General features: G+C 36.1%; 1 protein-coding gene across 2 annotated transcripts in view; it reads left to right on the top strand.

The window, feature by feature from the left end:
• The window catches only part of PXDN (peroxidasin), an 82,270-nt gene that overhangs the window by 12,614 nt on the left and 54,253 nt on the right, over positions 1-15,403 (top strand). For both annotated transcript variants that reach the window (XM_085056751.1, XM_085056752.1), the window contains exons 2-3: positions 13,215-13,286; positions 13,928-13,999. In XM_085056751.1, coding sequence (XP_084912877.1) covers positions 13,215-13,286; positions 13,928-13,999 — 144 coding nt within the window. The remainder of the gene's footprint in view (positions 1-13,214; positions 13,287-13,927; positions 14,000-15,403) is intronic.

Genomic DNA, 15,403 nt, shown 5'->3' with positions numbered 1-15,403 from the left:
CCTCACCAAACAGGACCTGCCCTCAAGGAAAGCCATAAAAGTGAGCTGGTGTGTGATACAGCTTGAAGGGACAGGTCTGGGCACACCGAGAACTGTGAGCGTCCCTTCTTGAGAAAAAGCCTCCCACTTTCCTTCCCTGCCAGGGAAGCGAGTGCCACCAGCTCCTGCTCTGTGCTTCCCTGGGCTACTCCACCCACCTGCCAGAGCAAATGTCCTGCCTCAGAAATGTCTGCAATTCTAACTTTCACAAATTAATTTTTAATTAATGTCCCCTCTGTGGAGTTGTCACGCTAGGTATTTAATATGTGGATATTTTAAACCATCCTGATATCCCTTAAAGGCAGGTTTGTACTTAATTTATTATTTTAGAGATAATGCTGATATTTTCATTCTGCTTTGGCAAGATAGTCAAATGTTTGAACCTTTTTTTACGTACTCATATGGTCAAAAGTGTTGTTCTTTATGTCTGAACCGAGGAAAGAGCCCTAGAGAGTCCACGTTTGCTATTATGTGTTACTGGGCAGCACGGCTGCTCTCCATGTGGCCCAAATGGTATTTATATGGCCCGGGTGTAGCTACTTTGTGTGGGGTCATAAAAGCAAGAATGTAAGTTGAAACATGTTCAAAATAGAAAAATGAGATTGAGTTATAGCTTTAAAAATGGCATTACATGGTGAAGACTGAAGAAGGATAGAATTGTCTTCAATTTTATTCAGAAATGAACTTTTTTGCATTATGAACATGGAAGTGTGAAAAACGTTTTTCTGTCTGGAGGTGTTTCATACTTTTTTTCTGGTATCTTCAGTATTGTGACAGTAGGATGAAATAATCACAGAGAGATTAAAATGAGTTTTCTAACTGGTTATTGTTTTAATGCTGCCAATTATTAGAACTGCTAGGAAGAGGGTATATGACTTAATTTAAAGTAGATGTGATCTCCTGAGGCCACTGGAATTGAAAAATGCTAACAAACACACAAGACTAGTGACATTTACTTGGAAATTTCAGACACATCCATAATTTGCAGCAGTCCAGTTTTCCAAGCTATTTTTAAAGATGGTAAATCAGTTTAATTGCAGTAGAAAAAGAAGAAAAATGTGCAGGGGAAGAAGTTGTAGGCTAGTATTACTTGGTTCGAGTCTACTTGTGCAATGTGAGATAAGAGATATGGGTATTGATTGATTCAAATGAAGGAATGTAAGAAAAAGGTATAATGCATAATGTTTATTTTTCAACTTTTATTATTCTCTTGATGCATTATGTAAGGTAGCTTGTTCCCTAATGAGTAGTAGCTCCAAAACTGCTTTTTGTTTATAATTTTGATATTTGTGTGAGGGTAGACATGACATAAGAGCAAAAGGGAAGCCATAATCTGTTCCCAGACATTCCCTTCTCTGAATGTCATTCCATTGGGTACTTTAAGGTTGAATGAATATCTTCTAGTAGCCACTTGCATTACTCTTCATAGGGAGAAAACACCTTCTCCCAAGAGACAGGAACGCCCAGTTGCCTGCCTTGAGGCTGTCTGCACTCCTGAGGAATGGAGAGATAAATATCAGAGGAGTCCTAAGAGCCCTGCTCTTCTGTGTTTTCTTTCCAGGAGCAAGAGGAGCTGGAGGCAAAGTCAGAAAGTAGCTAACTTATCTGCTCTTGCAGCCTGTCCTGAACCTCAGGAAGCAGAAAATTCCATTCCAAGAGCTGTAGCTTTTCATTGAGGTGATCTGGGATTTTCCATGAAGTGGAAGGAAGAGCTGTTGCTTTGTCTGAAACCAGGAATCCAGTCTGCAGCGAAATGATAGAGTACCTGATTTTTTGTTGTTGCTCTTAATGCAAGCCAGCAGTGTTTCCATATAAATAGTAAAATATCCTCAGCATTCTACAAAAACCACTATCCATATAAATTCTAACAACACCTCTAAGTCTATTGGAATCTGATATGCCTATCACTATATCGAACAAGTGGGAAGTACAAAACAGTTGGAAATACATTCCGACAAAAATCTGCCTAGTGTAAGGGGAAGAGTGACACATAGATTTACAATGAATAAAGGCTTTTGAGTCAAATTTAGATGTTATTTTTAGATGCAGTAATTCTTTCAATTTTCCACATCCTTTGGATTGATGTTGATCCTGTATGGCAGAATTTCTTTTTGAATTGAAGGAAACAAAATGTGCATTCTTTACTAAGGTCATTGGCATTTTAGATTGGCATAATAAACATAATACAAGCTCATATGCTGTATCAAAGAGGCTGCCTGCCCTGAGGAAAGAAATCCCTAAACTGCATTGATGGGGAAATCACAATTATGTACTAGCTTAGTTGTTTACCTGTCCAGTTTGTTCCTTCATTCACAGCCCTCACTCTTGCCCTCTTTTCAGCTGTAGGATCTTTGCTGCTGAGAGCTCAGCTCTGCACCAATCCTCGCCCAGCATAAGGGGTACCCAGCTGGCTGCTCCTGTGGGAGAGGTGCTGATGGACACCTCCAGAGTTAGAAGGAAGTTTAAGGCACTCTGTTAAAACACGGGCGATTATCCCGTGTTAGTTTTCAATTATGAATATGCACACTATTTGCATCCATTTACCTGACAGTAAAAAGAGAAAGAACTAATTTGCTATAGAACAAAATCACAGTTGGGAGTATTTTTTCCTACCCACCCCTATTTGAAGTTTTATGATTATTTATTTTTAAATCTTTCAAGAACTGCTGCTGCTGCAAAAAAAAATTATACATGAACTTCAGTGTTTGGACATTTTAAAGAAAAATGGTCTGTGCTATTCCTCACTTAAAACTGTTTGTTTCTACTGAGCAGAAACTGAAAACAAACGTGCTCAAGCTGGACGTTGGAAGCAGGGTGAGACTATCCCATTTGTAACAGTGAATATAGTTAACTAGTAGAATGACTAACAAGTCATCAGATTTTGCTTGATTAATGGTCTTGAATCACAATTTTATATATCCCTCACAGGGATAGCTCAGCTCTGACAACAATAATTGCCTTAAGCCAGGAATTCTCTATTGTTGTGTGACTTGGCTGTGTGAGAGGTCAGGGATGATAATGTTTCTTTCTGGCTTTCAGTTCTTTTCTCCGAGAATTTCAGTATTTCATGGATATAGAGTTTAGAATTAAGCATCCCTGTGAGACAGAGAAGTGCAGAAACAGTATTTATTTTACAGAATGGTACATGGGAGGAAAAAAAGACTAATTTATGACTGTAGCATAAAAGCAGAATTTCTGTGGGCTTTTCACATTAGTAATTCACAGGACTATTAACTTCAAAACCAAACAAAACTAGCGCATTTGTTTCAGTGGTTCATGCTAAGCATAAACTAGTCATCTTCCCATTTTGGTGTATTCTTTAGCCTACTATAGAGGAGAAATTAATTTTTTCATTTAAAAGTCCAGTTGAGACTGGATAATCTTAAAGACTAAGAAGGAAGCCAAGAAAAGGTTGCATCTCCCAACTGTCACAAATATTTCAATGTATCATAATTCTTAACACAGACTGTGCCAACCATTAGCTTGATCCAGGACCTTTACCATTATAGATTTGTGTTAGGACAGCACTCAGGCACAACTGTTTTGCTCTATTTTATTGGGCATAGCACAAACACAGGACAAGAAATCAGCCCTTTCCCAAGTTATTTCTGTGGAAAAATAATCAGTGATGAAACATATGGCTGTGCTGTCAACAACCATTCCATTGTTTGGTTTTAGCAATAGATCCCCCTGAGAGGAATAAAGACAGATTTTGCCTTTTCTTGTTATTTCTGACTGCAGAAACAGCATTGCATCTCTTTGAATTCTATCCATGCTGTTAAAAGGAGGGGAGTTTGGTTGTGTGGGTTTGGGTTTGTTTTGTTGGGTTCTTTGTTTCTGTTTTTGTTATTAAGATAGCATAAGAATTAGAAAACTTTATAAAATAAAATTTCTAATTTCAAAATACAGTATTTCTGTAGTGGATGGATTTTGGAGGACTCTGAAGGTGGATGAGAAAAAGAGCCACAATCATGCCAGGGTAAAATTCCATGTATAATTCTTGACAATTAAGCCTACAGACGTAAAACTTTGAACCAGCAAATCCCACTTGAATCCTTTTAATGGCACTTTTAATGGCTGGTTGGAAAAACTGGCAACAAGGGCAGCAAAGGGATCTAAAGACTTAGTAAGACAATACTCTGTTGTATTTCATTGAGTTAACATATAAATGTTTTCCTTTCAACTGTAATGGCAAAATAATTGTTAGTTAAAACAAATCCTTAGCTGTTGGAGAAAGATATATTATAAGCTCTCCATTCACAAGCTGTAGCTGATAAAATAGAGTTTTTAAGACATGTGAACTGAAAGTTCCTGTCAACAAATCTTACATATTTGTGTAAATCAGATATTATTTTAATTAGATAATTGATAGATCTTCTAGACTTAATTATTTATATTTTCTTAAGCATGGTTTTATGATCAAGGTGAGTACTGCCAAATGTTCTGCATCCTGTTCTACAGTTTCCAATATTTTTGTGATCCTACCATTTACTTTTGTTACTGAAATTACAATATACTAAGTATTATTGACTATGATACCCCCTCACCATGTAAGAATAATGTTTTAATTTCCCATCTCAAAATGTGGTGGCTTTTTTTATGTGCTACATGCTGATGTATCGGTAAGAAAAATATCTCAATGTAAATTAGTGAAAATTACATATTCTATGTAGTAATTAGACTGGGGAAGAATTGATCCAGAAAATGAATTGGCAAGAAAAAGGAGAATGATATAGTTTTGTTGGTAAAAGAAGCTCTAGGGCCAAACCTGAAGAGGAGGCAAAAAAAAAAAATTAAAAAAATCTTGGTTCCTCTGGTATTCTAGCAAGTGTTACACTGCTAACAGAGAGGATTACTGTAAGTAGTGCTATAGCTGCAAGTAGGGTTTGGTTTTTTTTGGGTTTTTTTTTAAGTGGTGGCTGTGTCTTTGTTCAACAAAGTGACACATTTTTTTGCAGGGCAGTAGTTAATGCAGCATTAAAGTGCCATTGACATCATCCAGTTACTCCACTGACTTGACTATATAACCTCTTTTGTGCAATTTTCATGCTCTGCTCTGTTTGAATGTTTTTACTATGCTGATGGCTGTTTTTCATTTCCTGCTGGGATGACCTTGAAAAAAAAAAAGAATAAGAATAAAGTAGACATAAGCAATGTAGTCTTGCTGGCATTTGCAGATCTTTTGTTCTGTATTGAGAAACATAACCATTTGGTGTTTAAGGTATAGGTTATTTCTGCTGGGTAGTAATTAATCTGTAATGGTTAGAAAAAAATATTGTCTTATTTTGTTCTTTCAGATTTAGTAATGGCAAAGTCATCTGGTTATGACAATTCCTACTTTACAAAAACTTTGGAAAAGTGCTAAACAAATGATGACAAATCTTTAACTTAAATTATTGATTTAACCTATTAAATCGAATAGATCAAAAAATCTAATAGGCCTACAAATCTAATATTTATCTATTAAATTGCTTCCTTCTTTTTTTTTTTTTTTAAGGAAAATGAGATTAGCTAATTTGCACCTTTTTTTCCAGATTCAGTATGTATCGCACAGCTGAAGGAATGGATATTTTTCCATTTTGTCACTTCTTGTTGCCTATCAGCATTTCATAACTAGCCTTACAGATGAATGAGTGCATTGTATTTGACATAAGCATCTTTTTCACACTGATTATATCTCTCAATATCAGAAAGTTATGACAATGAGAAATCCATAATTTTAAAGTAGTTTGCATTGTTTCTGCCACCACCTCCTTTTAATTTATCAAATTGAAGTAATGAAGATTGTATGACCATACACTTTACAATCACTTATAGAGGAAGAGGTTTAGTGTTAATGGTTTTCGCTTTTAAAGGCATCTACCTTTGCAGCAGGGGTTGGACATTTGAGAACCTGTCCATTTTAAAAATACTTTAAACAGTAGTGTTCTTTCAAATATTTCCATTTCGCTGCTCTGGTGATTTTCCTTAGCTGAGGAAACATCTCTGAATTTTAATTTCATTCATAAATCAATGCTGAAATACTGGTTAACCCTTGAAACAAGGTAATGAGATACTTATCTTCACTGCTGATAAAAATCAGGATTTTATTTCATTGGTTAATGCTTCCGTATTTTGCTTTTAAATGAAGACTGCAAATAAAAGTCATTAATATGTCAACATCCCTTTTGAAACGGTGTATATGACTAAGCTGATTTAATCCAAACTGCTTTTGTCTTGTCCAAAGCTAACAGATACACGAATATTTTCAATTTAAAGTAGGAAATCACATGCTTTCAATATGACAGGTGGATAAAAATGCAGATCTTCTAAACATTACTTTAAATGCATTGTTCCACTTTGCTAGTGGTAAATCTGATGGCTTTATTCTGTATTGACAGATACTGGTTTTGGAGACACTCTTGGGGTTTGGTTTTTTTTTTTTTTTAATTATTTTTGTTTCACTTATTCTTCTTTTCATGTAGTGTTTCTTAGCATGAATGTGTGAATATGATTTTTAATCTATGATACCTGGGAGCAATATGCTGGGCAATAGTCCCCAGAGCAAATACTACTAGTGTAAGTGCAACTTGATGTTTAGGTTGTTCTGTTGTTTGCATCTAATGTTATCAAGCAAAGTAAAAGGATATTTTCATTTTTGGACTAGAAAAACTTAGAAGCTGGGAGATTAACAAATTATTAAAGGGATCTTCTAATGTTGAAAAATACAAGTGATATGAAATATCTAACCAAAAAGTACTGAGACATAGCTTTGTGTTGCAGAATTGTTTGGCATTAGGACAATGCTTGGTTATACCAGCTGTGTGTCCTCCTCAGCCTCAACAGTGAAACAACAAATTTATTTTTTAATGTGAGAAGGAAATAGGATCAAAAGTCTATTTTTGCATTTATCTTTTTCAGTATCAGGAGAGGTATAAACAGAAGATGAAATTACACATTGTGCTTAAAATTTTCCTCTTCCATATAGACGTCTCTTCTCAAGCATTTTTTAATAATAGAAAAAAAAGTGCCCAAAGCAAGCTAAGTTATCTCCCTTACTTTAGTCTAAGCTTTTGGGGCTATGTTGGTGATTCTAGCAGCTAAAGTTACAAACTCTTTCCTTATACTACCTTTTGTAAATCTTATTGTTACACCCTAGCAAATGAGCCTTAAATAAAATGAGTTATATTTTTGCTTTCATTTCTGTCCTGTAGCTAAGAAGATGGAATTGATAACCAAGAACACTTGCAGTTGTGGTACTGGATTTAAAATCTCTTTAATTGCCTCATTTCTGTAACACTAAGAACTTTTTTTGTGAATGCCCTGATGTTATGCTTTGCATACAAACAGTATCTCCCAAGATAAATGTTTTTAATTACAGCATCACTTAATACGGTGTTACAATTGGCTAATTATATTTATATAGAGAGAAAGATGTCTGTGGAAGAAGCTGTAGCATAACATTTTAAATTTTGGTTTTAAATGTTTTTATTAAAGATCTTAATATTGTGTTACGATTTTTGCTTACTGACACAGATTAAAATTTAAAAAATAAATGCCATTTTGAATATACTCTCTCTAGCAATGGAGGGATCTCAGGGACATCCTTCAAGCCCTAATAAATCACAGGGTGCCCAGTCCTCAGGCACAGATGAGAAGGACATGACTGGAGTGGAGCAAGCAGAGAAGCTCTGGTGTCTTTACTGCTTCTCCAGCAGTTATTTATAAGGAATTTTCATGTTTGCCTGCTTAGGATGACACCTTTTGTAGTAGCTGCTGACTAGTGAGTCCTTTTTACTTGAGATCAATAGGTTATCATCTGTGGAGTGATGACTGGGAGTGACCAGGTTTGGTGTTGAGGATCCACAATCTGATCCTTTCGAGATACATGATGAGAGCACACAATGTGTGCTTCGCAGCCCTACTTTAACTCCATTTGATTTAGAATAGTTAATGATTTTTCTGAGTTTGATGAAGCAACAGACTCTTTAAAAGTCAAACATGCAAAAAGGGATCTGAAATAATATTATTAAAATATGTGAAGTCTAACCTTTTATAAAAGTAATGAAATTAAAATCCATACCTTTCCACCCTGTTTGTTGCTTTGCAATAATTAGGGGAAAAAAGGAATAAAGGAAAACTGCACTTAAAGCATTTTATATAAAAGGTTACAGTTTTACATTCAGTACATGGTTTGATCCAAGTAAAAACAATCCCTTGTCTCAAAGAGATTCCTATATTTCCAACAGAGTGATATGAAACTTCCTTAATTAATTTTTCTTGTAAGTTGCTTGATGTTTAAGGTGAATGTTGTACTGCTTGCTGCATACCCTGTGTGACTGTAATATTTATTAAGGTCTTTACTTTTTATAAGGTGCTATTTTGTAAACTTGCAATGAATTCATATGCCCTAGTGTTGCCATGCCCCATCACGATGTGTTAACAGAGAAACCATATCTTTCATTACTGCTCACTGTCAGTGCAAGCTTCTTAGAGGATGTCCTGCAGTGCCAGGAAGTTCCACAGGAGCACTGGATCTTATGGGACAGTAATGGTTTTTAATATTTATATTTGTAGAAAAACCCACTGTGTTTAATTAGGTTAGTATTGTTAAAAGTTAATTTTCAGTGCTAAATTGGACTGAATTAAGAATGGGCAATCTAAGGAGGGGAGGTTAATGGATGCAGTTAATTCAAATAAAGAATTTATTAAGAACAGGATTCATTATCATCCAGACAAAAAAAGTCTGCAGCACGTTTCTCATTTGCTTTGTGACAGAGAAGAAAACATATACAAATGTTGTATTTATTTATATGCCATACATCTGGACCTTGCAGATTTTCGTACAAGCCTGTTCAGGTAACAGTGCATAGGAAGCCTGCAGAGCCAATATGTGTGCACACCCTGCCTGGCACGTGTCCTGACCCACGGGCTGTGGGACCATGGCCATTCCGAGGCACTGGAATGTGAATCTCAAGGCCAATTGCTAAATTGACTGCCTGCTCCCTGGCACGTTCTTGGCCCAGGCAGCCTCGCGCTCTGCCGAACATTTCCTAGTCATGCTCCATGGATTAGCACAGAGCAGAGCTCCTGAGTGGAGCCAGGAAAATAACCCTGAGAGTATTCGGTTTACTGGCTATCACAGACATGTTTTGTTTGTGTTATCCAGGCAAGACATAATGCTTCAAAATGATGGGCTTAGCTACTGTGGGAGCCTGTGTGGCTGAAGTGGATTTTTCCATTTAAATTATGTTGTCTAGCTACAATTTTAAGAAGTAAATATATTCACTTTGAAACACACAGTAAAAGAGACAATCTGAATTAGGAGTTAGGTGTATTAGATTTTTATTTTAAGAAACAAGTGCATGACATTTAGCTTTGGATTGTTATGCAAAAGCTGTTATATACACTAAAATCCAATGCCATCATCACAGGTGTTTGCATTTCTTTACTTGGTTGTTTCATTTACTATTTAGAGATTAGGAAGGAGGAAAATGACAGTCAGCAACTGGATGGCCTCCCTCAGTCTGCTGTTTTAACCTCCTGGTGCACTCTACCTGGTCAGTGGGAGTCAGGCTTGCTGAGCCCCAAAGCACAGCATCCAGCCAGGATATGTCAGATTGTAAGAGTGAAATGGGGAGCAACAAAAAAGGGGAAAGAGAAATGAATGGGCAGGGAACAGGCTTTTGTGAGTGAAAGTCACGTGGAAGTACGGTTGGGCAGGAACTAGTCAGAAAAAAGGGGTCAAGAGACCTCATTGTGCTGACTGACCACACATTATTTCAGCAACACAAAATGCCTTTGAAGATCTGCGCCATAATGGCCTGCTTGAGCTACCCATACTCATTTTTCAGTTTTAACAGAGTCCTCATTCCTGCCATTCATTCTCCAAGGGGATGTTTGTGGTTACTCTTGGGCTTTTGCTCTGAGCTCTTCTGCTCCCTGAAATCATTCTGTTATCATAAGCTGGATATGGTGTCTGTGCTATTGGGGGCATGACATTTCAGGCCTGAGAAACGGTGCTTCTGTTTATTATGGAATGTTTGTTTGTTTTTTATCTATGATGTTATGACAGTGGTGACTGAGGTTTTTTGTTTTTTCCTCTCTCTTCTACTGATTCTGATTTCTGCCAATTCTGTTTGATGTAATCTTTCACTTCAATAACTAGTCTTGCGTGTCTTTTCCCCTATCAGTTGAACACTTGGTTTACAGAGATTTCCCCTATTTTTTATGTGAATGGCCTATACCACACCCCTTAAACTAATGCATGCAATGTTAATTCTATTTCCTTTATCCACTTGTTTATTATCTTGTTGTATAAAGAAATTATGATAGTTTTACAGAATTTCTTCTTTAGAAATCTACAGTTGTTCTGATTTACCTTTTATGTTATTTGTTTGTGAACTGCTTCACTCTTTATTTTGGGGGATTTTGTGCTGAGAATTAATGAAAATACTTTGAGTGAACACTGAGAAATGTTGCTTTGAAGAAGGAACTGCTCTTTGAAAGAATGGACCAAAATCGTAATCCTACATTTTAGTAAAATTAACATTGCTTTTTTCCTCCAATATTAATGTAAATGTAGCACTAATTTTAAGCAAAACATATATATGTTCCTTACAATTTTATGTACAGATTCCAAATGTACTGTGCTCTAGAGGAAATGTGTGTGCTGTGTTTTATTGCAGCTCCCTTTTCTCATACATTTATGTAGAATGAAAATGAATGGGTAGATTTTCAAACTTGATCTGTTCTTTAGCTTTAAAGAACATTCATATGACAAAGGCAATAGTGTTAGTAGTTGAGATGAATACCACTATATGCAGAAATAGTAAAATAATATAAATTGCTTTGATTGGTGTTCCTAATCCCCAGTTATCCTCGTGAGTTACTGCAGAGTAGATTGGACACATCAAAAGGGCTTCATTTTGATGCTGACCCAGAGGTCTGACTCCTTCCTTGCATTTATGAAAGTTAAATTCTTATTTATTGTCTTGGCTTCACTGTAGGGAATAGGTTTGCTTTTCATATGAGTGAATGTATATTATTTTAAATGTAAAAAAGAGTTTTTTAGGAGCTAAATATTGCTAGCTGTAATGGTAGTTTGAGGGTTCTGAGTAATACTCACTTTGCAATATTCCATTCTTGAATATTGACTTTTTTTCACTTTTGGCTGTTTTAATCAAAACTAAAATGCTGCCTTGTAACACAATAAACTTTCAGATAATATAAAAAAAGCAGTCAGTAAAGTGTTATCTCATGTCCAATGATTCTTACAGAGGGATCTGCTGTATCTTCTCTCAGTGCAGGATGTGATATTCCATGGCTGTTTAGAATATCTTGGCACCTGAGGTTCAGTGACTCAGAAGAAGCACCTCTTTCTCATCAGGGACACAGATGTATCACATGTGAAACATGCTTCTTGTGTGAGTGAAGAGCAAAACATAATGCTGTTAAGGTAGAACTAAACAGGGTGCTTTTGTGAAGAACAGGTTAGAGCTACAAAAATTTGTGCTTCTAAATCTGGAAATCTTCAATTCACTGAGTGTTGAGTAAGGGGATTGTACAGCATGTCTACAGGCAGTTTAGCTACACATCTAAGTAAGAGATAGCAGTTGGCATCCCTCATTTGTTCCAGACAATGATCACGTGTTTTGGTGGAGTGTAATGCAAACAGAACCACACGTGTGATTCTCTCCTTACAATGAACAGTAGGGCACATCCTCAACCACTTATGTAGAAAAAGTCCTTCTGAGGCCATTATTCCAGAGCTGAATAAGCTCTGTTGGCGTGTATTCATAAGAAATTATGCTTAAGTATGCTCTTTATAAAAGACTTCAGACAATTATACCTCCCATAATGTACAGCCTCAGCCAGTAGGATTGTATTGGGATTAGGATGCAGCTGATGTTTTGTCTGCTTTTCTGTATTTCCTTTGACCAAATACCAAATCACAGAGAGGCTTTTGGTAACATATTACTTGTTAAAATGCTGAGCATATTTATGTTTTAATTGAGACCAGGTTTGGTGCAAAGATTCCAATTGTGACATGTTCATGTCCTACTTTTTGAAAGCAATTGGTGAGTGTGTGTTCTAAGATGTGTGACCACAGTCTTTCAGATTTTACTTACTTCCCATTTACTTCCCGTATGTTTGCTTACCAGACACTATAAGGGCCCTGTGTCCTTGGTCTGTTGCTATGGGAAGAGGACAGATCTATTGCTCTGCTTCCTTTTTCCCTGGTCCTATAGTCCCCCTCTCAACTGGGTGCTCTCTCAGGAAGCCTGTCCATTTTGCTTATCAGGCAGAGAATTATTTCCTCGTTTTTTGGTGGTGGGTTTTTTTTTTGTTTGGTTTTGGTGGGTTTTTTTTGTTTTTGTTTTTTTGTTTGTTTGTTTTTGGTTTTTTTACACGGGTTGCTGGTTCTGACCAGTTGGTTAAATCAGTTTTGAGGTGCTGGAATACAATAGCCAAATAGCCAGCTGTGGAGTCAGGGAAGAACAGGAGGTGGCAGAGGTGGGAAGCCTTGCTGCCTGCTCTCAGCAGAAGAGAGGGGTGAGTCTGACACAGCCATGGTGCTTCCCCACATCCTTGCTCCACTGCCACCTCACTCCCTGTCCCTGCTCTCTCTGCAGCACTTTGCTTCAGAAATCGGTTTCTTTCTTTTTGGAGAAGTTCTCATTAAGCTATAAGACAACAAAGGGCACTTAAGCTTCTGGGCTCAGAACTAGAGTAGAGTAGAATAGAGTAGCTTAAAAGTATTGAAACATGTCTCTTCTTTTTCCTGAGTTTTTCTCTGATCCAAATGTTTCTATATCTGTTTATTTATAATAAGCATTTTAGTTCTACTGTATTATTTACAAACAGCTTTTAAAATACAGAAACAATTCAATTTAGTAAAATACTCAACAACCCATTACAAGTTGCTTCACTGTGGAAGACAACATACTTTTCAACAACAGGTTTAACTTAGATACAGCCTTCAGCTGACCACTGAGGCTAGATTTGGTCAATCCTTGGTTTAAACTTGTCAAACAGGACTTGTTAAACTTGGATTTGTTTTGCTTTGATCAAAAGCTATGGTTTATGGACAGAGGCGGGCCAGTCATCACAAAAGACTTGTGCTTAGTTTAGTTTTTCATATGAAAAAAGATGCAGCTTTTTTAATAGCATGATTCTTCTTTTTTATTCTACAGAGACCTAAGATTTAATAGAATTAAAGAAATCCAGCCTGGAGAGTTTAGACGACTTAAAAACTTGAACACACTGTAAGTTCTTAATCAAACCTAAGACCTTTTCTTTTTTGATTTAATGTGATTAATTTGATAATGTGTGAAATTTGCTCACTTATCACAATTAAGTAGTCTCATGAATTTGAGCTGTAGCATTTACACAGGTGAGAGAAGTGGGGGTTAGGACCAAAATATTTGACGGCAAAACCAGGTATATGTCTATCATAATAAGAAAGAAAATTATTTGCATACTAGTATTTTATTAACGTACTTTAATTGAATTGAATGAAAAATGCAGACCATTACTGTATAATTTCTTTTCAACACAGTGCTACATTGCTTTGGTGGAATATTGTGTAATAAACCAAGGAGTTACAAGAAAGCTGTTCAAAAGCTCAGATGTGCAAATGTGTTACAGGTACAAAATATTTGACAAATTAATGTTTTGAACTTTCCTATTCTAATGTGCTTACCAGCACTGACAGGAGTCTCAAGGTTTTGTTCTTACTGAGCTGCCTTTCATGGAGGTCTTTGTTGTCATATATGATAGTGAAGAAAAGTCTTTTTAAAAGACCTTTTACAGCCAATAATACAAATAGTATGAGTATTATTGTTTTAATTTTGTATCTCTTCTATCATTTACATTAAAATAAATGGTTGTTTATGTCTTTTTGCAGGCTTCTCAACAACAATCAAATCAAAAGAATTCCTAGTGGGGCATTTGAAGATCTCGAAAATCTGAAATATCTGTAAGTTAAATGAATGTCACTTTATTCTTCAATGTATAACAGCTTCCCCAGTGAGAAAGTGTTTTAATCTGAGATGGTGATTTCTGTCTGACTCACTATGTCAGGAGATAAACTGCACTGAAAATCTGTGAAATTAATTTATGGGGTGGGGGCAACTGTTTTTCTCTAAGTAGTTGCTAATAAAAGACTCATATCTGTAGGCAATATGTTTTAAAGGGCTTACTAGTTGCTGTTTATTGTATGCAACTCATCATTTAAAAAGGCGTGTGTTGAAAGGTGTAGGAAACCACCTCTTCAGTGGTTCACTGAAATCTTCACACAGGTACTTTCTGCGTTTTGAAAAGTGGTTTAAAAGTAGGTAGTCCAAGGGTTGTGTCTACAGAAGCTTGTAACTTCCATAAGCTTATTAATCATCCCTAAATTTTCCGCTGAATTCGTAAGTGAAAAATTCAACCAAACCCAAAATACCAGAGTATATATATGATTTGCTGTTAGTTCTAGGTCTTCAGTCACCTTGTGTATTTTAAGACTAATTTCTCACATTTTTAACAAACATACCAAGGCTATTAATTATATGAAGAAACAGAAGGCATCAAAAATGTTATTTTTATCTGCATAATAGACTAAAGATGCATAGTAAGTTGTCATGGATTCTCCGCTCTAGTTTCTGGAGTCCACCCTATGGAGTGTCTTTTGAAAAGTTTCACTCCATCATCTTGGAGTATTGATTGATTGTTAGTTGAATGATGTACAGAAAAATAAGGTCCCGTTGAGATTTCCTTGCTTTGGAAACAATTGAGAAGCTAAATTTTTCATGTAGTTTTCAGGAATGAAGTCTGAAGAGCTCTAAGGAGGTAGGAGAAGGGAGAAAATTGCATAAATTTGTGCAGACACATTACCTATTTTTCCAAGTTGTTCTTGATTGCATTTCCTGGTCTCATTTTCATGTGTGTTGTCTTTCAGTAATGAAATTGTTTAATCTATACACAATAGGAGGGAAAAGAATATTGAACTGACTGTTGCCAATGAATGATTAAAGTCCATGATGATTGTATTTGTTACAAGATATGCTGGTATGGTGGTTCTGATAGTGTAGTACATCAGGTTTACTAAGCAAGGTTTGCTAAACTTCTTTCCATAGTCAGCAACTGTACAGAGATTTTCTTCATTCTTATTAGTTCTTTGTTTTTACATACTTGCCTTTGCCTAGCTGTAGTAAACCTGAAATAAAACTCAACTATGCAGTGTGTTCAGTTCAACGAAAGAGTGAAAAGAGATAATTGAACTCTGATTTGTTTCCATATGCATGTAGTAATGGTTGTTAGTATCTATATTGTTAAGAGGAAGATCTTTTTGTTTTCCTGTTGTTCCCTGGAAAATTTCAATATAAAGTTCAGTCTGGTA

This window comes from Lichenostomus cassidix, chromosome 3 (genome assembly GCF_008360975.1).
Source record: "Lichenostomus cassidix isolate B80296 chromosome 3, HeHo_3.0, whole genome shotgun sequence".
Lineage (NCBI taxonomy): Eukaryota > Metazoa > Chordata > Aves > Passeriformes > Meliphagidae > Lichenostomus > Lichenostomus cassidix.
This window is presented reverse-complemented; position numbering and strand designations above follow the sequence as displayed.